The sequence below is a fragment of the Schistosoma haematobium genome, chromosome 4 (assembly GCF_000699445.3).
Source record: "Schistosoma haematobium chromosome 4, whole genome shotgun sequence".
Lineage (NCBI taxonomy): Eukaryota > Metazoa > Platyhelminthes > Trematoda > Strigeidida > Schistosomatidae > Schistosoma > Schistosoma haematobium.
The window spans coordinates 11,556,500-11,582,241 of NC_067199.1; the positions used below are offsets into that span (position 1 = coordinate 11,556,500).

The window sequence follows — 25,742 nt, forward strand, 5'->3', positions numbered from 1 at the left end:
TAGTCGACGCCCTTTCGAAATGGCCTGAAATCAACCCTATCATACCGCCAACGACAACTAAAACAATACAGATCCTCACAGAAATTTTCTCCCGAAATGGTATACCAGATGCTATTGTATCTGACAACGGTTCACAGTTCACCTCCAGCCAATTCCAGTCATTCTGTCAACGACTAGCCATAAAGCACTTACGCTCGCCACCATACCACCCGCAGTCGAATGGGCAAGCAGAAAGGTTTGTGGATACGTTTAAAAGAGCCTTGGCTAAAACAAAAGGGGAGGGGACGCCAGCAGACGCGTTGCAAAATTTCTTATACGTGTATCGAACAACACCAAATGAAACGTTGCCGGAGCGAAAGTCCCCAGCAGAGATCCTAATGGGAAGAAGACTGAAGACAATCCACAGCCTGATGCATCCAAGTAATGCACCGACACCAGTACGGACAAAGTTTGAAAAGCGATCCACGTACGAAGTGGGATGTCCGGTGTTTGCCCGTGATTACAGACCGACCCATAGTCCATGGACAGAAGCGCGAATGGTCAGAAGAATTGGTCGAGTCATGTACGAAGTTGAGGTAGGCAGCGACAGGTGGCAACGCCATCGGAATCAGTTACGCAAACGGTTAGCACCAGACTGCCCATCAACAGAATCAAGTATTCCTCTTGACATCCTGCTAGACACATTCAACTTACCGGCAAACCCACCAAAAGAAAAACCTCAACAACAAGCTGAAACACGTCACAGACGGTGGCCTATCCGAGAACGGCGAGCAACAGTCAGGATGCAGGTTGACCCCAGGAAAGCCCGCTATTAAAGGGGGAGGAGTGTTGGGGACGATAGATCCCCAAACTCATATTTTTAAATTTTATCTTATCGATCATCGAATCGATTAAATGCTAGATATTTTTATTGGGGTCAATTCATGAACTATCGATTAAAGGCGCAAATAGGTCAATTGATGAACTATCGATTAAATGTACAAATAGGTCAATTGATGAACTATCGATTAAATGTTCAAATAGCAGTCAATTGTTGATTAATGTTCAAAAATCTTCCATGACAATATCGATTGTAAATATTTGTATAAATACGCTTGACTTGTATGCTTGATCTGATCTGCCTGCCTGACTTGTTATCTGCTGTTGTCTGTAGAATACACTTTCTACACCTTACCCAGACTTCTTGATCGAGTTAGCAGAGTTGGGGACAACGGACCAGAATAGGCTATCGAGTCGCTGAATCATTGATCCTTCGTTCGTTCGAGTAAGACGCATCAGTAATCGCATTCAAGCAATAACGAAACATAACATTTTCACGATTTATTCAGCTGTCATATCCATAAACGATTTATTATTACGTTCTCACGGTATTTCGAATCGCTCATACGAACGTGTTAATTTACCGTTTAGATAGTCATGACATAAATGCATGTTTTTTGTAGACTTATTAATTTGCACTCATATGACGCTGTACTCTATCAGATATATCACAATAGTTTTCGCTACGTATTGTCAATATTAAGCACATACCTCTTCAGTTTTATTGTCGAAAACATTATTGTGCTATTTTCTACATGGGAGCTTTTTAGTGTCTAGTCCTATGTTAAGTTCACATCGGTTGTTTTAGCCTCCAAACAGACCGGCTTATTCATTCTTCTCCAGTCACATTTTGACCTTATTAATTATTCTCTTATTAACCATGATTGTGTATGTATATGCACTGCTTACCCTACTCATCATATGTATATAAGTTATTTTTGTCTGGTTATGACTGTCGAGTCACTCTTGATTAAATCAAGTTGGCCTTCTCCGCGTCGCTTCGTTTCGCTTCAGTTCTCCACTTCGTTCCTCTGACTGTCTGTTCGTACAAATGAGTTTACGAAATATACATGTTCACAATTCATTCTCGTATTCGGTTTATTTTATTCCGTTATTCTCTAACATTATGCCCGAGGGCAGTTGGTATGTATATTTCGATAACATTGTCGAACGATTTAACTGGAGTCAGGTACATGGCTACAAACAACTGAATTTTATAGGGCATTTAAACCAAGTATAATCCAGAAGAATACGCCTCAAAGAATATAAAGAAATACTTGAGGTTGTTTAAGTTTATCGCATTCTTTTGTGTGAAAAATCTTGAGCATAAAGTCAATGATTTATTAACAATTTGACTTAAATCACCTCAAACAACTCTTAGAGGATAAGATTATTTTACAGTATAATCAGAATACTTTTAAATGTTTTTATTGAAACAACTGACTACTGAATACTATTCAGTAGCATAAAGGTTACAATTATTTTAGTCCTGACACCAAAATTCAGTAGTTAGAAAAAAGTTCAACAGATCCTTTTTTGGTTAACGTCCGATCCGTACAAATCCGCGCTTTCCGATCCGAACAAATCCTCTCTTCCCCAGACGTACAAAAGCCCTCTTACTAGGGATTATGTATTCAGATAGCTGTTGAGATTGAAGTGGATCATTTAGATAATCTGATTCAGGAATTAATTCATTAGGTTCATCATCGTAAAGATCAAAATGTGATTGTGCCTTCGATCTGTCATGATCACATGTCAGTATTGGTAATCCATCACTGTTTACAGTTGTAGTACAACGACTGAATCCATGTGCACATATGAAAAGTAAACAGAAGATCTGATAATATGTGAATAATTGAATAATTCCAAGAAGTGAATATCTTGTCATCTAAAAATGGAAAAACAAATAATCCAGTTTATTATTATCAATTTTTGTGGCAAAAAGTGTGATGAAAAGTCATAAAAATAAATCGTCAATACAAAGTGTAAAAATCCAATATGCTAAGTTGTGAGTACAGAATAAAGTCACAATACCTCACTGAGATTTTATTTAATGTTGTCTGGTACTTACAGTATCAATCAAGAAAAGTTCGATGGTCTTACGCTAACCTGACAGTTGTTTTACTGATATCAAAAATCGTCGTCTTATGGGTGGTATATTCGATAAAAATAGGTCATTTTGGACTAGATGGTTCAGCTTCTAAATTGAACAAATTTAAGTAAGAGAATGTATAGGGTAAGTGAGAACAAAACAGAACTTTGATTAAAGCGTAAAGAAGTGATGATCAGAATAAAATTTATCAGCATTAGTCTATCAAGAGAGCTGTCTACACTCTATTAATAAATGTAGTAAATAAGATAATATTAAAGCGAATAACATAAATCAGAGAGGTTCCTATCCATTGACAGATATAATTTATTTCTGACCGATTAGTGTTATTAATCAAAATACGTAGATCGAATTGAGGAAGTTTTAATTTTGTCGTTCATCCAGGGAAATTATATTTCTTCATTTAACCGGCTATGGTATTGAGTTTCACACCGAACAATCTTTTACATTTTTGTTATATCCTATAGCCCGTTAAATATCACGTGACAAATCGCCAGTCAGAATACCAACTTCGATGACCTTTTCTCTGTGCTAAACCAACGATGCGTCAACTGGCACTGACAGCTTTGAGTTAACTCTGAGTCCCTATTGGTTCTCTGCAGAGTAACTTCTAACCTAGCTCAGCATATCCAGTTTATGACACAAATATCAGCTGTATGACTCATATATTTCAGACATACTTGGTTTATGTACAAGAAGACCAGACCGCATCACATCATAGAATGAAAAATAATAGTTATATAAGATCAAGCCAATAGTGTTTATGAGTATAGGAGATTGTAACTAACAGGTTTAGAATAAGTTAAGAACAGCGAATCGTATAATATTAAATACTTCCTAGTACTTATCATCCATTTATTCTTCGTTCGGATATAAAAATTTTAATGTATCTTTTCGCAGCTACCCTTGATGTACTTCAACCCATACCTATCGGAAATATTTTCTGCCAAAACTGATTTATATTCATTTTGTAAACTTGAATTATCTCATTACATAGTATGGTGTATATAAGTTAGATTGAATCGATGTCAAGAAATAACTTCTGATTGTATAATCATTTCAATTAACTGACAATTATCTCAGATATTCTTTTGTTTGTTTATAGCGCTATTTTATCTGACCGATTGTATCATACAATGTTTTTAATTATTGATATAATCAAGATCAGTTACTGAGTTGTGATTTTATGCTTGGTTAGACATAAATATTACTTTCCAGTTACAGGTTTATTATGCGTCTTATGATAGTCCTGTGATTTAGAGAACTGATAAGAGAAACTCACTGTTTCTAGTTTATTCTTTAGTAATTTTTTGTTTAATCATTCATTTCATTTAACTACACCCAGTCATTCACTTAAACATACAAAATTTTTTCGTAATTTTACACAATATGTAATATCACTGATTGAAATCGTGAGTCAATTGAACCTAGACCACCATGTAGAACCTGGAAGCACTGGACGGCCGTTTCGTCCTAGCATGGGACTCCTCAGCTGTGTGCATCCACGATCCCGTACCCCGTGAAATTCGAGTCCTGGACCTACCAGTCTCGTGCCAGGCGCTTAACCAACTAGACCACTGGGCCGGAATCCAACGGTGTTAATGTCTAACTTCAACCAATCCACGAAGTTGCGCCACCGTACACCATTATCTTCAGTGAGTTGATATCTCACGACAGACCTGGTTGAACTCCAGTGGTAAAGGTTTCTCTCTAGAATTCCATGAGTATCTCTTGAAGTCAGTCACTAGTGAGCAGATAATTATTATCAGAAAGGGTTTTGTGGAGATTTTAGAAATTTCACTGGTTGAAATCATGAGTCAATTGAAGCTAGACCACCATGGAAAACCTGTAAGCACTGGAAGGCCGTTTCGTCCTAGTATGGGACTCATCAGCAGTGCGCATCCCCTTCTGACAATATATAATACATATGAAATTAACAAAGTGTCATTTTCTGTATAACACTATCTACTAACTAGCGATTGTTTAATATTACTCTAATAATATTAGCTTAAAGTGAAAGTTGTCGTTAGAAAGAAAAATTACTTTTCTTCAAACACGTCAATCGGATGTCGTCAATTTGTTTTGTAAAATATTTAGCTAATTATTGATCACTGAGTGATTTCGATCAACTGGTTTTTTAATGGAGTCATAGACCATTGGAAAAAATTGTAAGTCATACAAAGATAACTAAGGTAGGTATTCTGCGGCCATTTCTCCAACATACAAATTTATTATACGATTTCTGATCTCTATGGAAATGAGAATTTCCCACCACATAATGACAGTACATCAACCTTTCATAAGTTCTGATGATGCTTTTTAACGCTTCAAGTGATTGGAACGTTACCAGATACAATGTACCCAAGAATATGTTATCTGTTTACGTGACAACGTGAGAAATGACAGAGCTTTGTACTTTGTACGTTACCAACGTCCATAATTTTAAGAAAAGGTGGTCTGTCGAAAAGCACTTACATTTTATATCAATCTTAAGAAATAAATAACCAATTATAATGAATTTAAAACTAACCATTTAATTTGATGAAACGGAGTGGGAAAAACATAAATGGCATGACAAAAAGGTTAAATAAAAACATACATAAACCACCGTGCGTTTAATGATATTCGACAATATATGTAGTCAGTTAGGGCATTTAATATTTACTTGAAAATAAACAGTCAAGCTATCTTCATTCATCATGTTAATTATTTTATCAGTATAGGGGTTGTGGAGATTATTAAGTTTTTGATTTAAATCATGAACTGATTGATGTTAGACCACTATTGAAAACCTAGAAGCACCGGACGGCCGTTTCGTCCTATTGTGGGACTCCTCCACGATCTCGCGCGCGAGAATGAAGGCCCTGTGTTCGAATCCAGAGGGCGGGATCATGGATGTACACTGTTGAGGAGTTCCACAATAGGACGAGACGGCCTTCTAGCGCTTCCAGGTTTTCAATGTTGGTCTTACATCAATTCGGTTCATGATCTCAACCAAAAAATTATTTATTTTAGTTAAATATTTATCCTTTCTGGATTTAATTCTGTCGTACGTATTACCAGCTTCAACAACAACAGCAATGACGAGAAAAATCATTTTTTCACGGTAACCGTGGTAAAAAAGAGATTAACAATAGATTTTGAAAAGGAGTTTTAGAATTCTTACAGCTTTCTAGCCTATTAGGACTGTTAATTTCTTGTGTTCTGTTATTTGATTCCAATTGGATCGTATGAATGTTGTTAAAGTATACATATATACATATACATATATAATTATCGACTTAATCCGCGTTGGTGAATAACGGAATGAAATAAGTCAAATACGAGAATGGATTTTTGATTATATATATTTTGTACACTGATTGGTCTGGGTAGGCAATCAGAGGATCGCAGCGAATGATGCGAAGAAGAGAGAGCGGTGCGAAACGAAAGGACGTGCAGTGAAGGCTTGTGAGCCGACTCTAACCAAGCGTTAATCAATATTTATAGTCACACAAAAAGTAAGTTATAGACATGTGATGAATGAGATAAGAAGTGCACACACACACTCATGTAAAAACAGTCGAGGATGATAAGTGAGTAATTAACATGGTCAAAATGTAGCTTGATAAGAATGGATAAACTGACTTGTCCGGAAGCTAGAATAAGATATACGGGCCTGATATAGGACCTTCACTACAAATTGACCTAAATTCTTTAACTCACTCATTCAAATCAGTAGAATTTATAGATGTTTCTATTTTGAAGGTATGAAAAATATTATCTAAGTAACATTGTATTAGTATAAAAAAACTAATATGATTAGTTGAAGTCAAATATTAACACCGTTGGATGCCGGCTCAGTGGTCTAGAGGTTAAGAGTTCGTACGCGAGACCGATAGGTCCTGGAGTCGAATCTCGTGAGGCAGGACCGTGGATACGCACTTCTGAGTTTCACAATAGGGCAGGACGGCCGTCCAGCGCTCCCAAGCTTTCTATGGTGGTCTACCTTCAATTGACTCATAATCTCAACTATTATAATATGAAAAGTGTTGATCATAACTCAATTAATAAAAAAATTTCTATCTAGAATTTCTTGCAGGTATAATTATTGAAGATTTTACAATAAGATACATCATAAACTCTTGATTTAATCAATCGGTACACTTCCTATTTATCTATGTATTATGTAAGTAGTCCCACTTAAAAAAAAGTTTTACATAGGTCAAAATAATTATTTTTATCAAATATAAAATTACTTCCATTATATTAGTGATTGATCTAAGTTAGTCGGGCCTAAAATTTGAACCTATGAGATAATTAAAGAATAAGTGAACAGATTTAATAAAAAGAAATATACAAGTAGCCTTGTTTGAACAAACGGTGAAACTATAATTTATGGACGACTTTTGAGAGACGCTTAAGTGACATTGAGAGTGTTCACCTAATAACTAGGACCACATGAGGATTATAAACCAGTATGAAGAATTAGAATGATGATGTACAGTTGATGGTTAAGGTCAGGAATTACATTTAAGGCTTTCATCACGTAATGACATTAGCTGTAATGCCAAAACTCTATTTAACCAAATGGATGAGTGAATTTCGTGCCAAAATCGAAAACTTATTATTTTATACCTAATAGGTTCGTCCATAAATTATCGTCTCGCCGAGCAAACCTCTTGTACTAATCACTGATTTTCTTTAGTTAGATAATGGTAACTTAAAGATTAAAGTATTAAATTCAATATATTTGTTTGGTCATTAGTTTAAAAAGTTGAATTGCTCAATTTATCTCAGTTCTGGCTAGCTACTTGATATTAGTAGTGATGACTACGATCAAACTACCTTGACTTCAGTAATGCTGCATAATAGATTATAATGTGGCTATATTTTTCTTATGACTGCTTGAATTGATGTCATAGACATTTTGAACTATGAATATTGCGAAAACTTACAATTACTAAAGGTAGAATTAAATATGCACTCATTACAAATATATTGAGTAACCTAGCTTATGTTCACTTTATTTTAAGTTACTAAATAATATATAGGTATTATTTGTGACTAAATGCAATCAAATTAGGGTACCATAAAAACCAGGAAACATTATATAACTATCTCGTCCTAGTATGGATCATCCTGAAAGTGACCATCCACCATCCAAGGGTCAAACCCAGGACTTACAGATCTTGAGGCAAGCGCTTAATCACTAGACCACTAGGTTAGTATTCAATGATACATATTTTAAACTTCAGTCAATTTACTTCATACGTAGACCAACGTCCTGTGCTATTCGTGAAGATCGTTTTGTCAATCAGCTCTACTGATCATGATGAATACCACTTAAAAACTAAACAGATTTCCACTAAATCTCTCGATCAAAACTATTAAATCGTATCTTCGTAATAATGTTTGTAAGCTTACTGTTTGTCAACGATTTAAAGATTATTTTTACCAAACCAAAAATATATTGTTTTATAGAAAAAGATGATCACAATTATAACCAAGAATGTATAGTGGCTAGCAGTGGAATCCAGGATGTACGTTTCATCCTACGTTGGACTCGTCAGCTGGATGTACCTGCATCTCGGAGTTGATGTTCACGCTGGGACTCGGACCCAATACCATTCGCTTCAAAATCCACCACGTTATCCACTCAGCTACTAAGTCCTGGTAGCCATCTGCTTGTTCAGTGGGGTGAATTTAAATCCACTTGGTATTGCTTGACTTGTATCTTCCCATTGAGGTTTAAGACTGCAATTGATCAGTCTGTTATTGGCATATGTGCATACTGTGCATATGCCTGGATTCCATTGGTAGTGACTATCCACCTTTGCTTATAAAAGCTTGTGAATTAAGGCAATATCTAGGCATACGCACAGTATGCATATATGCCAATAACAGACTGATCAATCGCAGTCTTAAACCTCAATGGGAAGATACAAGCAAAAACAATACCAATTGGATGATCACATTTGTTTCATTATTTTACACAAAAATCAGAAATGTTGTACCGTGAATATGTGATCGTTTTATGCGTACAAACGATAAATCATTCAGTTGCATAGATAATCTTGAGATTCAGAGGCTGTTAAAATGATGTCTATAATAGTACACCTTTAATTCTTCAACGACTATACAGAATAAAATAAGAATCAATTATTCAAAAAATGTAATTATACTTTACTCTGTTCGAATGATTAGGAAGAATTACAACTGAATAGGAGGATTTTTATGGTGTTCTGTTCTTTGAATTAAATGATTTGATTATGAAGCCTTTATTATCGTCTAACTCTGTGAATAACATTTTTACTTAGTTTATGAATTTTTAAAAGTATACTATTCGGATGGAAAACAACCCATATGTGAGTGTGAATCAATTTTCCGTTTCAGAATTTCTGAGTTAATAAAGGAATCCACATAGTCTTTTCACTGTCTGTATGTATATTCATTGATAGATCTATTACGTAACTTCATAGATTAATAAATTTAGGGTCAGATAATAGAGATACTTTAAACCGTTTAAACGTCTTTTACAAAAAGACCTATTATTTCATGTATCATTGATCTGAGATTAGGCAAGCAAAGAAATAAATTACCAGGTTTTATTAATTTATGTTGTAGTGAACAAGCACATATGTAGGGACAATCAGAAATATTTGAATACAAAATTACATAACATCTTAGTAAAATCTGAAAACTTCATTTACAAAATGTCAATCATTTGTCTCAAACTTAACTATTTCTTCAGCGAAATTTCAATCAGTTATCTCAAACTTCACTGTTCTTCCGTTTCTACACTAATCATTTTCTGTTCTCTTTCTCTTTCCTTCGATCTTCTTAACCTTCTGCCACCAGATATTTCATTTTCGAATGATGATACATACTACTTATATCTATCAACATCAGTAGCACACATTACAATGTTTTTACACAATTTCTATCAACGTAACTAATGTAGTAAACGAGAACACAAGTGAGGCAATCAGACGTATTTGAATACAAAATTACAGAACATCTTTGTAAAATCTGAGAACCATACAACAAATAATTCATTTCCAAAATTTCAATCAATCGTCTCAACATTCATTGTTCTTCCGTTTCCACATCAACCATTCTCTGTTCTATTTCTATTTCCTTTAATTTTTTTAACCTCCTACTGTCAAACATTTCACTTTTGTTTGATGATACATACTACTTATATCTGTCGACATCAGTAGCACAATTTCTATCAACATCAATGAACTATCCGAGTGCTTTTATATTCATTTTATATTATTTCTACTCTTTGTTAAGATAATACACTTTATTTTACGAATACAATACTGTTTTCTTTCTTAAAAAAAAAACAAACACTTTAAAGATGTATCTTTATTTCAAAGGTAATTCATTAAACAAATGATAATTGACACTCAATTTTTTTTTCTGTTTTGAAGCCTTAACTTCACTACTGTCTCAATAAATATTATAATATAACCTAAATATGAATTATTTGATATCTATGTCTAATCGTTAAGAAGCATAAGTCGGCATAACATAAACTGTTAACCTCAATTCCTTTTCATCGTTTATTTACCTATTTATTTTACTTTGTTTTTTATTTTTTTGGTTTTTCACTTCCCTAAACAACTTGTGAAGTTTCTTTTAAGACATTAGTAATAGTAATAACAATAATACTGTTGAAAGTTTTACTAAGAATATGTATAGATGATATAGATGATGTATGAATTCCCTATGGATTTAATGTCCAATCGATGTAATGCTATTTATTCTGTAATCAAATTATGTTTAATATGACATTTCTTAGTGTTATTATCACTAATATCATTATCTATATTAATTAAGGGGGGAAAAAGAACTACCTGAGTGTTATCCATATATATATATATATATATATATATATATATATATATATATATATGGTTGCTTATGAGGTGTTTGTTTGAATATGGTGACCTTTAATTATGATTATATTTCAAAATGGTGTTTATATATATATATATATATATATTGGACAATGATGAAGTTTGTTATTCAATTTTAATAATATATCATTATTTAATTGATGAATTAAACAGAAGTCACACTTTATTACCATATTTCATTGGATAGAAACAAACTTGAAAAAAAAGTTTTCAGAAGATTAATGTTTCTTTTAATAAAAGAAAATTTTCTTTATTGTGAATAAATACCAAAAAAAATAATAATAAACAATTCTGTTTTGTATAAATAGTGTTAAACAGGTTGGATTTTCTTAATTTATGTATAGAGATCAATATTTTGTTTAATTAAAACGTATATATGTAGTGTTTTGAAAGAGAACACATAAATGGGGACAATCAAATATTATTTGTATACAAAATTACAGAATCCTTTCACAAGTGACTGATCACTGGTGGCCACATTGCAACATGATCGATAGCATTCGATCTGCACTAATAAGGACTTGACACGCATGACATTGATCACCACCCAGTGATCAATCAATTGTGATTACATCTCAGTCCTACAGGAGGTCGCTCGCGGCTCGAACAGCTCAGTGGTAAAGTCATTGACTGTGAAGCTGGGTGACACGAGATCGAATACGCCAGGGAGCACCAGTTCCCTCAAGATTACAGGTACACCTTGCTGACGAGTGCCAAGTAGCACGAAACCCTGGTCCAGGGTTTCCTGTCGACTATCTCCAACCACCATCTAATACAGAATCCTTTATTAAACATCTGAGAATCATATAGTAAATATATCATTTGCGAAATGTCCATCAATTGTCTTAAAATTGATTTTCTTTTGTATTCATAACAAAAACGCGTTGTTCTCATTTTCTTTTTTTAAATCTTAACCTTTTGCCTCCAAGCATTTTATTTCCTCTTGATAATATATACTACTTATACTTGCCGATATCAGTAGTATACATCACATTAGTATTCATTAATTCAAGTGGTTTATTATGAATTATTAAGATGTTTAATCAACTGAGTTAATGAACCTAACACAAACTTAAATGTTCAAATAGATGATTAAGGTTTGATACAAAATTTCTGAAAGATTTTTACTGAAATCTCATTTTGTGTTTGTTTTAATGTGTTGTCAAGTGTTTTCTTTTTTTTAAAAACAATGTCCTAATGTATTAGTGGGCAATGAATCATGTCCAACGAATGAACAACAACATAATTTACTCAATAGATCAGATTTATTCTATTTCTTTTTTCTTTTTGAGAACTCTTGATACACTGATTAGATAACAATTACTAGGATAGTAATAATAACAATGTTTTCTACTAAGAATTTCCATTTCTAAACTTTCTTTAATTTACACAGTTACCTTTTTGAAATACATGAAACCAATTTTTTTGAACAACTTAACAAATAAAAGTCTTTCCATTTTTTAAATGTTACTTATATTTTATACAATAACTGGAAACGGAATTTAGAAAACCTGTTTTATTCTCTTTGTGATTGACCAATCTAATGAACCTGCATTAGTCTTTATAAGATTTGAAAAAATATCTATCGCTTTAATTATCATAGTAATAACAGTTCTAGGCAAATGAATGATGGTAGTTATGAACTAATGTTGACATGTACAATATTTACTATTGTTCATAAAAATTATCAGGATTCGATTAAATAAACGTATATGAGACAATAACTAGATATAGGTATGTAGTTAAAAATGAACATGTAACTAAAAAGTCAGTTCTTGATTATATCGATGTTAATGATATCAAATAGGATATGTTTCAATTATATGAAGTGAGAGAGTGTAAAGAATTGAAATTTATTATTACTATGAATTATGAAAGCTAAGGAGGCGACTTTCATGTGACCAACCATAAGGTAACGAATATGTCGGTATCGATTGTTTTCATACACTTGATATCTACAGTAATTGAAAAGTCATCCATTTTTTTAATAAGAAAAATGAGTGATTTACACCTTAATTATGATTAATGTATAATAAGTATAAACAACATAGTTAAAACATACTGACAATAATTTGTTTAGTTAGTATTATTACTAACAAATGGAAATAATATATAAATGGTCGGAAAGTGAGAAAAGATATTAGAATGAGCTATAGTTAACTTTATTCTTCAGTTCACTTATCTCTTTCATCAATTAATTTTAATTTCTAGACCAATTAAAAAGTTATAAGCAAAGATGAATGGTGTCTAGCAGTGGAATTCAAAAAGCGCGTTTCATCTTATTAGTGACTTGTCAGCTGGATATACCTGGGACTCGAACTCAATACTGTCCGCTTCAAATGCCATCGCGTTATCCACTTAGCTACTGAGTTCAAATAACTACTAGCTTGTGCAGTAGGAAGTTTCAAACAAACAATGTAACATTCACATCTAGTTTTAATATGATTTTTAAATGAATTATACTTTCTCTTCTCTTAATTTATTTTTAATATTAAAATTTTGCCAAATTTATTCTAATCAAAACTTTATTTAACTATAAATTTTATACTACTCATTTTAATATAAAATGAAACTTGACAACAATTTTTTTATTTTTTTTCATTGTAATCGATTAGTAATAATAATTACATAATATTGATGTATTTTTTAATTGATTTATTTCAAAGCCTAAGAAATAAATTACTGTCAGATTACAATTTGAATAAACAGGGTAAAGTAAAAGCGTTCGCACGCGAGACCGAAGGCTCTGAGTCGGAATCACGCGAGCGGGATAGTGGATGTGCACTGCTGAGGGGTCCCACAATAGGACGAAATGGCCGTCCAGTGCTTTGAGGTTTCCAAAGGTGGTCTAACATCAATCGGTTCATGATCTCAATCAAAAAACAAAAATATTAAACTATAGGGAAAAAAATAATTTCAGAATGATTTCAGTAGTAGATATATATGTGTGTGATAACTTTACATTGTTTGTTGTTTAAATAAACTGTAATAAGCGTTAAATAAAAGATAAATCACAATATATTATTTTTCACCAGAACATTTCAGTCCAAGTTATAAATACAACTTCATATTATAGTTATTTATATTTGTAAATTATACCTCAACAAATTAATATTTGTGTTGGATGATTTGGAGGAGATGATAGTATTTTCTATAGTTTCAATCACAAACTAACTTGAGTTAAACAATCATTGAAAATCTAGAATCACTGGATAACTATTTTCTATTAATATGGGATTATTTGATTATGAACATTCACAATCTTGAGAATGGGAATAGAACTTAAGATGTTCGGTCTTGTGTGCTGTGATAAGTGGAGTTCAATCATGTCGGATATGAGTCAGTTGTCTACTTTAGGGAATAGAAGATGGTGAATTTATTGAAGTTAGACATCAATACAGTTGCATATTGGTTCAGAGGTCTAGAGGAGAATCGTTTAAGAATCAGACAGAAGTCTCTGGGTTCGATTACAATTCATGGCATTTTGGATGCGCAATGCTGAATAGTCCCATACCACGAAGAAAAAGCTGTTCAGTGCTTTCAGGTCAATTAGTCCGTCCAGTTGAAAATAAACATATTTAGAAATAAATAATTCATCCCAATGTGAGGGAATGAATGATAATGATATGCTTTCATTGATTCACTGAAATTCATCCTGTGGATTCTTTTGAAACTACTTCATAAAATAGTCTGTGATATTTATCCATTCTTATGACATAACATGTATTTTTTAAAAATATAGGTCGAATGTGTTGCTGATCAGGTTATAAGTAAAAATCGTAAGTTGGTGTGTTGGTTTTTAGTTTATTTTGCAGCTAATTCATTGCTGATGACACTATCCAGAAGGATAATGAAAACTTCACAATTAAACTATTCAGCTCAAAAAACAGAATTTTATCAAAATTAATCTACAATCACTTTATCTTGAATGGATATTTTATAATAGATATAGCTGTAGTTAATCAGTTAACTAGGGGTCCTGTCTCCTAATCACTATTCAGTTCACGTCTACTCATTAGTTTGTTCATTGGAGTTATTCAAACAGTTTTATTAGTCACTTGTAACATCATGACAATTTCCAGAGTTAATTCGAGATACTATAGGTTAAAATACTATTTCGGCTGGTTAAATGAATGAAGCATCCAGTTGTCATAATATCGATTACAGAACACTCAAATATGATGTGATTTCATAAGTATTTGAAAGCTTAAGTAAAATATCACAAGAAATTGCATAAATATTCATTTTAATGTAGTTTCATAAGAAACAAATTCGATGTGATCCAACACTTTTACTAATAACTCATAACTGGATTAATTCCATGAAAGCTTAATGTAATATGACATCATTTTCAAGGCTGAATTCAGAAGATAATTGCTATCTTTCTAAACATATTTTGCTTTTTGGATGAAATATTTCTTGTCTTTAATCTATAAAGCCATTATTATGGCTAGTAATTAATTTAAGCAAACAAACTACTCATTTTACAAAAATGATGAATATATTCGACTTTCAAAGCTCAATGATAGTGTTTTTGAATTTGACTCTCTCATAGAGAAGTCACTTCAGATATATCATACTATTAAGTACAATTCAGTATTAAAGGGTTTATCACCGACTACTTCAAATTACGTAACATTATTTTTATTTTCATTTGGTATTGTTTGTTTGTATCTTCCGATTGTTATTCAGGACTGCAGTTGACCAGTCTCTTATTGGCATATGTGCATCCTGTGCGTATGCGTCGATATTGCCTTAATTCACAAGCATTATAAGCAAAGATGGATAGTGACATGATGATTGTCACATTAAAAAAGAAAACAAAAATAATCAAAATAATTGTAACCAAAGATGGATAGTGGCTGACAGTGGAATTCAGGACGCGCGTTTCATCCTTTTTGGGACTCGTCAGCTGGATGGACCTACATCTCAGAGTTGATGTTTATCATTTGCACAAACAAGTGACTATTAGGACTCAGTAACTAAATGGACAACGCGATGGTGTTTGAAGTGAACGGTAATGGGTTTGAGTCCCAGAGTGAACATGAACTCCGAGATACAGGTACATACAGATAACGAGTTCCAAACAGAACGAAACGTTCAACCTGGATTCCACTGTCAGCCACTATCCATCTTTGCTGATAATTATTTTTATTATTTTCATTTTCTTTTTTAATGTGACAATCATCATTTCATGTAAACTGTGTAATCATCGAAATGCAATGTCATCGTCCGATTAATAAATATCGTGAAATGACGTAGTTTTTTGACTATTTCTTTACTGTGTTATAAATCAACTCCAAAATCTATTTTGTCTTTTCATATTATTGTGTTTATTTATTCATTTCTATGAATAGTGAACTCTGATATAAAATAATAAATATATTTTTGTTATATTCAAATAAGTAGAAAATAAATTATATTTCTGATGTTTCGTGACTTAATGTAAGCCACTTCTTCAGAGTGAATAAATAACCGACATTAAATTAACACAAGTTCAAATTCACCTATTCTGAAGAAGTATGTTATATTAAGTCACGAAATGTCAGAAATACAATTTTTCTATACGATGGGATATAATAACAAAACAAAAAGTTATATTTATCACTAACTCTCTACCTAAAGTTCAACATTGGCATTCATATCTATCTGATATGAAATCTTTGTTTTTTTTTTTGGTTGTTATAGAAATTATAACCTATCGATTCGGAATAACTATAAGGTTAAGTGATACAAATTATTTTTCTATTGACAAAAAAAATCTGTAAAACCCTTTTATTTGTATCTAACAGACTGGATTCCACTGCTAGCCATTATCCATCTTTGCTTATAAAAGCTTGTGAATTAAGGCAATATCGAGGCATACGCACAGTATGCATATATGCCAATAACAGACTGATCAATCGTAGTCTTAAACTTCAATGGGAAGAAACAAGCAAAACAATACCAAGTGAATTCAACAGACTAATTGTTGATTAATTCACTTATTTACAATAAACATACAAAAAATTTATTTATTTGATAAAAATAGATTGATACATTTACTGTTAGCTGATTATGTAAGAACAATCATTATTAACTTTTGGTGGGTGTTATGTAATAGTAACTGATAATAGAGAAATTTCATAATGAACTGTGGTACTAATTAAAGGTTTATGACAACTTTGATATAAAATGTCAGATGTAACAGAAACAAGTTTAAAGAAATCTTAAAATCATAACACTAAGATACTTGGAACCGCTGATTGCTGATTCAAGCCAACTTGCTAGATGAAGACTGTTTGGTTAGGTTTTGTGTGGTAACTTTGAGAAGTCGTTGACGATGTTGACTAATATAGTTCAGAATCAGTCACAATGGATCTTGTGTTCTTTCCAATATGTCTTTTCATTATGCTATCATGATCTATATTTTCACAAGGACCTGAAACTATAACTTTAAGATCTTATGACAATCAAGAAGTTCTTCTCTACCAATTTTGATTAATTGATGATATGGTACAACCTGTATTCCATGTTTTTGGTATATAATTAGATTACTCACTACTTAGTTGATTTTACAGATACCAATTTCATCATAGTACTTTAAAATTTCATTCCAGAGCTAAGAATCATCGAGCTCAGAGTCATTATTATTATTATTATTTACACGTCATTGCTTAATGGTGAAATTTTAATCTTATTTCGTGTATATATATATACAAATTTTCGAAGATGCGCACTGTTGAGGGGTAGCATACCAGGAAGAAACGGTCGTCCAGGGATTCCAGGTTTTTCATGGTTTTAATCGACTCATGGGTTCAACTATTAAATTAACACAATCTCCATAAATCTTTATTTTGATAATAAATAAATTTGTTTAGAAATATTATGTAAGGGAAAATTTACTACATACTTGAATGAGTTGGTTTGGGAAAAAGTAAATAGCTTCATAACCTAAACTTTTTATGTAGATGTAACATGTGAAGATAATCATACTTTTTCTGTATTCAATAAAAATGCGGTGTTTAGTATTTTCGAGAATTTTCTTTGTTTATATAGTGTGCCACTAATGAATACAAGTGTGTGATTTTCACTGGGGACTTCATTCTAACCATCAAAACCTACCTATATATATATATATATATATATATATATATATATATATATATATTCTGTGAACAGGATACTGTAGAGCATCCTAACTTGATGGAAATAAAGAGCAACTAAAGTGATAATAAGAGCTTGAAACAAAGTTCCTAGAGGAAATTATGCTCTTATATACAGCATTCACTCACAAAATGAACGTTAAAATGCTAGATATTACACACATATTGAATACTGAGAGGCAGATGCGCTACAAATCTACGACCACATATCCTATCCCAAATATAATTTACTTCATATATTTTTTTTCAGGTTTCTAGCTTGATTTTATTTGTTACTCTTAAAGCTATAACTTTAATATTCTGTTCTGGAAGGAACTGTTTATCGACCTAATCACATCAGAATTGTGTTACTAAAATCCACTTATCTGCTAAAAGGAAACGCAATGCTGGCTAAGAGAATGGTAAGCTGGAAGATAGATAATTCTATATAGCACACAATGAAAGATTCCAATTCGTGTGTAATCTATAGGCTCTATAGATATACTAAATATCTTTTGAACGCATCAAAACTTATTGACAGAGAATGGCAACCACTTAATTTGAGAAAAAGTTCTACTCTTATGTGACAAAAGTCTTCTATCTGAACTTTAATACTAAAATCTTCAAAGTTAGACGATCTAGAAATTTTTTTAGCTTAGATCGATAATTTTCATGATACTATATTCTCTAAATTGAATAATGTAGTTGAGAAGTTTTCATCATCATTTTTGAATACCTAATCAAACGCCATTTGAAGTAGAAGATGGTAATCAATTCTATTTGAAACAGTAATTCATGGCATTGTCCAGAACGATAGTGAAAGCTTCGTAACTTGACCGTTCAATTTAGAGGGTGAAAAAAAGCACAGAAACTTATACTGATAAACCACATGATGTCAAACATTCTCACCAAAAGTTTCTATTGTAGGATCTGGAGGTTCTATTTATGGTGTGGTGTTACTGTAGAGTTTCAAATTTGAATGAAACAACTGTATAATGCCCTATTATTTGTTATCATAGAATTTAACCTACAATTTGGATAATGACTGAATCCGTCGTAGTCAGTTGTTCTGGTCAACATTACACAACCTGTTTTAGTTCATATTCTTATTAATAATGATTGTAAATAGACAAATTTTTCTAACATTTTGATAAAAGTCTATAATAGTGGTTTAGAATACTGAAAGGAGTTAGACAGAGATGATAAAAGTGCCTTTATAACTCATGGTAAAATAAACTGGAATTGTTTAACTAATTAGTTTTCGGCATAAGAGAATGTTGTTTTTTTTTTGTATTTTAAAGATTTGCATAATTAATTTTAATTACATTATCAAAAATTAATGAAACAGACTAAACTTTAAAAGGGTTCTTAATTATTTATCATAGAAATTTATGTGACTTTTTGAGATGAAAATATGTAGCTAGTATTTCACTTTTCGTGCTAATTATAGCACTCATTAGAACGGTGCATCTAAAAACTTGAAGAAGTCCATATACCATTTTTCAAATACAAACCCAGATCTTCCAGTATCATCATCATAGATCGCGAAATCAGAAGGAAGTGAGTTTGTGGAGATTGTAGTGATTCAATAGTTGAATTCATGAGTCGATTAAAACTAGATCACTATGGAAAACATGGAAACATCTGACGGCCGTTTCGTTTTATCGTGGGACTCCTCAACTGAGCGCATCTGCGGTCCAGCATAGAGAAGTCAATCCGAGGACTTTTGATCCCGTACGCGAACACTTAACCTCTAGACCACTGAGTTGGCATCCAACGGTGTCAATGTCTAACCTCAACCAAGCTTTTTCGCCCAAAACTGAAGGCTATGGGTTCGAATCCCGCGAGCGGGATCATGTATGTGCACTTCTGAGGAGTCTCACAATAGGACGAAACGGCTGTCCAGTGCTTACAAGTTTTAAATGGTGGTCTAACACCAAGCAGTTCATTATCTTAATAAAAAATTTAATAATCTCCACAACCCTATACTGATAAGTTAACTTAATCGACTTCGATTTTAAATAAAAACTACCCTTATTTGTATATATATAACTTATAATACGGTCACGTACTTAAAATATAGTTATTATGATCAAGTTTCGTTGATTTCATTTCTCTTCTTTCTGAATTGGTTAACAGATGAGACTTTGACCATTTCTTAAGTAAACACACTCACTTATTCATGTGATCTATCAAATTATTGTAAACATTAAAAATTACTTACTTAAGCCATATATATTAATCATTATGCATGCATACTTCAAGCTTATTAAGGTAGGAAAAATGGTTGAAATACTAAATTGATACAAATATATATATATATAAGCAGAGCTGGATGGTGACTAGCAGTGGAATCCAGTACGCGCATTTCGTTCTATTTAGAACTGGTCAGCAAGTGGCTAACGCACTGGGGTTTAGAGCCAGCGGTATTGAGTTCGAGTCCTGCAGTGAACAGCAACGCTAGGATACAGGTACATCCAGCTGATGAATTCCAAATAAAACGAGACCTGCGTCTTGGATTCTGCTGCTAGTCGCCATCCATCTCTGCCTATACCGCATGTAATTTAAGGCATTATCGAGGTACTCCTCAAAGTATACATATATACCAATAAGAGACTGATCAATTACAGTACTAGGCATCAATGGGAAGATTCAAACAACTAATGCAAAAGTGAGTTGAATATATATTTGTACACCCACACATCCGTTTTTAAATAAAAAGATCATCAAAGAAGTAATAGTTCAAACTAGAAATACCATCATTATCATATTTAGACGGTGTACAGTCTTAATCAACTAAAAAATAATACTTAGGAATGACTGAAATTGAAAGTCTCGATCAAATTATGTACTTAAATATTCTTCTCCGATTTCGAAACTAGGTCTTGTTTGACAATCAGTTAAATTTGTTTTTGTTCCCAACTAATAAATTTTCTTCTAAAAACGGGATCCTCCAATGTGTTATTATAATTAAACATTATCTATTAATAAGCTTCTGGTTAACGTTTTTTAGCAAGTTAGTTTTCTACGGGATGAAGTCGCTAACCGCATATCCAACCTTCCTCCTTTAACTGGGCTTAAAAACGGCACTGCTCTAGAGAAACTTCAGGCGAATAGGAAAGCAACCAACTGTGTCACAAGGCCAGCCCTTAATTGAAATCCTCAAGACCAAAGGAAAGAGAAAGATCAAAGAACACATTACGCCGAGGAATGGAGACAGACATGAGAAGAGTGAACAACAATTGGATAGAACTAGAATGGAAGGTATAGGGCAGAGTGGGTTAGAGAATGCTGGTAGGCGGCCTATGCTCCATTGGGAGTAAAAGGCATAAGTAATTAAGTAAGCATGTAGATAATTAATAAGCTTCACCTTTCTTACAAAAGTAATAACTATTGATGCCATTGTTTAAAGATAATCTTACATGAAGATTAATTAATATCTAAAAAAAACACTTTCTGTAAAACAACCTTCATTGACTATTCTTGGATTTATCGAAGATTAAGTTCTAGAAGGTGAATTTAAGTAGTGTTGCCGAAATTAAGGAATGAAATCAACATACATTATGTGCCATGGTATTATACAATAGAAGGATAGAAATGAAAATGTTTATCCATTGTAGATTCATACATATATATAATCTAGTCTAATATAAAATAAAATTGTAAACTAACTACAATTTCAATACGAAAACGACTGATAATATAAGAATGGACAAATTGGAATGACACAAGCACAATTTAGATCGATTACTTAATTGTTTAAGATCAAGTTTTCAAAGCTCTAGTTTATATATATTTTATTATTATTACTTTATTTAAACACATAAGCATTGGTACGAGGAGGCACCAAATAGATATGCGCCACACAAATCATTGGATTTGTGTGAGGTCTGAGATACTGCCCGGGTGCCCAAACCGAAGCAGTTGTTTTTCCTAGTAGGCCACATCCGGAGCCTTTGAAGTAAAGGTCCACAAGGCAGTGGATCAACGTAAAGAGATGCAGTCCCATGGTAGCCGGTAACCAAAGATTGGTTCATACACCATTTGTACCCTCAGGATAAAGGAGCCCATGTGCATCATTGGTTCGGAATCAGGGTGTTCCAGCTCCTCTAGGTGAACCCATCGTGTTCACCAACTCGGTTAAAGCACCGGACATTCGCTTTTCATCCTCTCAATTTTCTAGACCACCCCCGCCCACCACCACCACGAGTAGGCAGCGAGTAGGACTTCTCTGGCAGTGGTTGTATGCACGTGACCACTTGGGAGAATTTCGAGAGGGCGGGTTGACTCTCCCCATTCTCGGCCGTACCAAGGCGTTTGGGGGCTTATATATAATATATATATGTACATAAAATTGGCATCCAAATCTCACATGTAAGTTAATTGAAATTGAATGGGATAAAATTTGCTTTCTATTATATTTCTTTAATTCACAATTTGTTTCATACATTAAAATAAAGAATATTTGTGAATATTCTTTTGGCAATAAATTTAGTAAAATTGAAAAAAAAGTTTACTTATTTTGTAAAATTGTGCAATGATATATATAATTTTTTAACAATTAATTATCTAATTGAAATAGGGCTGTAATATATTACTTATACTACTATTAGTAATACTGATTTATTATCCAGTGTCGTTATCACATTGTTTTTGTGTATTGTTATTATTTATTGTTACGACTTACCTTTAGACTGTCTAGTTGACCTTTTATTTTTTTTTACATAAAAATGATGTTTTAACAAGTAGATTATGTGTGATCAAATTGTTCAAAATGTATTGCGCAATTATATTATATAATTCTGATGAATGTCATCTTCTTATTACATTATCGAAATTTATCAAAGGGATTATTTCCAATACTTGAGATCATGAGTCAATTGAAGTTAAACCACTATGAAAAACCTGAAAGCACTGGAAGGCCGTTTCGTCCTACTGTAGGACTCCTCATCAGTGCGCATCCACGATCCCGCTTGCGCGATTCTGACCCAGGACCTATCGGTATCGCGTGCGAGCGCTTAACCACTAGACCAATTGGCCGGACGGAATCCAACCGTGTTAATGTCTAACTTCAACTAATTCACGAAATTGAGCGACACACCCACCATCGTCATTAGTGAGTTACTATCTCACAACAGATCTGATTGAACTCCACTGGTCACTGCTTCTCACTAGAACTCCAAGATAATATACTTCATGAATCCAGTCACTAGTGAGCATATGTTTTTTAGTATCAGAAGGGGTTTTGTTTTAATTGTTTTTAATTATAATACTATTGAAGATAAAATGATGAAAATTCTTAATGACAATAAAGTGATAGGTTATAAAAATTTGACATTAGATTTTAATCCATGAATGTACTGTACTGTATATACATATGCATATAGTAATACTAATTAGATTAACAATATATTGTACATGTACGTCATTAAAATAAACCCAATAAACCACAAAACAGTAAAAGCTATATGTATGTAAAGAATGTTTCACGAGTTTATAATATAAAAATTTACATTTGATGCTTATAATGACTAAGATTGCTGGTAAATACATTTTATAATTATTCGTAAAACTTAAAGGATATTTTATTTTATGAGACATTGAGAAATTTCATATTCACTATTATTGCTAGAAATCACTTTATGAAATTGATATAACATTCAATATTCATTTAAGCTTTTTGTTTTCTTTCATTTATCTTAACTATGTTTAATATAAACTCATGAAATAATATATAATAAACATTCGCATTGTTGATGAGTTCCATACTAAGGCGAAACAGTTGTCCAATGCTTCCAAGTTTTTCATGGCGGTTTAGCTTCAATTGACTCATAAATTCAACTATTACATTGATATATGTATATAACTGTTGGAGATTATTCTTAATGCTCTATGTTTATTTAAATCAAATTTTAAGTCTTTGTCTTGAAGGAACGTGTAAACAACAGTTCAGAAAGTCCTTCTAGGTGTTCTACTTTACTTTTCAATTACATTAAGTCTAATTCATACTATAGTGTTCATAATTCTTCAAAAGACTATGCATTTCACAAGTAAATCTAAAGTTTTTATTATAATTTGTAGTTATTTAAGGTAGTATAGACTAGTATTATAGAAAATGTATTTTTAAAGAGGAATACTTAATGTGAGTAGTAGTTAAGTTTAAAAAACTGATTCCAGGAAGTAATGAGTATGAAATTTATTTTACTGATCTATATACGTTTATGATTTTATTAAAGAGTAACAATCTAAACTAGATTGCGCTTTCACCATAGTTTTCTTATATTAACATACGATGTAAAATGTTACACTATTTCAGAAGTTTATAAACAAAGAACTTATAAATGGTTCTAAGGCTTTATCAAATTGTCTTCACCAAAATAATTGTTTCTCATATATAAACATAAATATTTTTCTCTCTACAACTAATGGATAGTTAAGGATATGAATTAAAACAAAACTTATAGTGATAAAACCATCAAAAGGCATTTGCTTCTTATTGGCCATAAGAATCATACAGCTGTTTCATCCTTATTAAAGGTTCTTCAGAACAGACGATATCAGGTTTTTTGTAATTACATCATTATTTATGCAATAATATAAGAAGCATTTTTAAAAAATTTAAACATTTTATTGACTGGAATTGTTTATCACGAATATAAGTGATCGACAAGCTTTGTAAACATATTTTTTCCAAAATCTATGAACCTGACATGTAACCGCCTAACTGGTCTTATTACTATTATCATAATTATCATCACACATAAGTTATTGAATCCTAATTACTTCAGTAAAACAGAAGATCAAATTAAAGCTTAAACTTAATGGATATTCATCATGATTTGATTATATTTAATTCTCAGTATGAGGTCGTGGAAATTGTTAAGTTTTTCATTGAGATCATGAATCGATTGATATTAGACCAACATTGATATTACAAAGATAAATATAGCCACAAATACAATATAACATGTCTCTCTAAAATGTAATAGTTCAATGAAAACTAGACCACTATGGAAAACATGGAAGAACTAGACGGCTGTTTCGTCCTAATATAAAACTTCTCAACTATATACATGAGAAAGTCAAACTAAAGACGTATGATCTCGTACGCGAATGCTTAACCACTAGACCACTGAGTCGATATCCAGTAATATTATTGTCTAACTTTAACCAATCCATCAAATTGTATAATCATCTTCCATTATTTAATTCAACTTAATTATAATAAAACTTTAAGTTTATTTATACAATTCTCAATACAATTAATAATAGATCTCAATAGTAAAGTTTAAATATTCATAAAATATAATACTCTAAATCAAATAAGTAGTACTTACTTTGTAATTGTTTACAAAATAAATATGAAATAAAATGTGAATATACACAATTTTATTTATTTAATCTACTTTTTTGTTTATTTATCATTCATCTTTATATAAGTGATTTATAATTCAATCATTGAATTATGATTGGTCAGTTCAAAATTTGCCGAAATTCAATAATCTATTTAAACATTTATCTTTTTAATATTAATTATTTAATGTATTCTTTATAGAATAAGTAATGTACTTTCTTTAAATGAATTGAATATAGTTTTTTCCTTCTTTTTTCTTTCTTTTTCTTTCTTTCTTGTTTTTTTTTACAAATAAATATTTATCTCTAATATATTTTTGTCAATGACAACAAATTATATTCCCAGTAGGTTTATCCATATGGTTATTTTTTAAGTAAATAAGTAGGTAAGTAAGTAAGTAAGTAGTTTGAGTCATAGTAGGCATTTCC

General features: G+C 32.0%; 1 protein-coding gene across 2 annotated transcripts; it reads right to left on the reverse strand.

Moving 5' to 3' along the window:
- Nucleotides 1-2,146: 2,146 nt before the first annotated feature.
- On the reverse strand, nt 2,147-25,406 carry MS3_00007389 (uncharacterized protein; the record flags this gene model as incomplete). 2 transcript variants are annotated; one of them, XM_051215654.1, is made up of 2 exons in its annotated part: nt 2,147-2,707; nt 25,298-25,406. In XM_051215654.1, one exon carries the CDS (start codon nt 2,705-2,707, stop codon nt 2,360-2,362), a length of 348 nt encoding a protein of 115 aa, XP_051066185.1. The 2 variants fall into 2 exon arrangements, with proteins under 2 accessions (XP_051066185.1, XP_012795333.2); XM_012939879.3 differs by lacking the exon at nt 25,298-25,406 and adding an exon at nt 5,901-6,026 and having other exon boundaries at nt 2,360-2,707.
- Between the last annotated feature and the right edge of the window lie 336 nt (nt 25,407-25,742).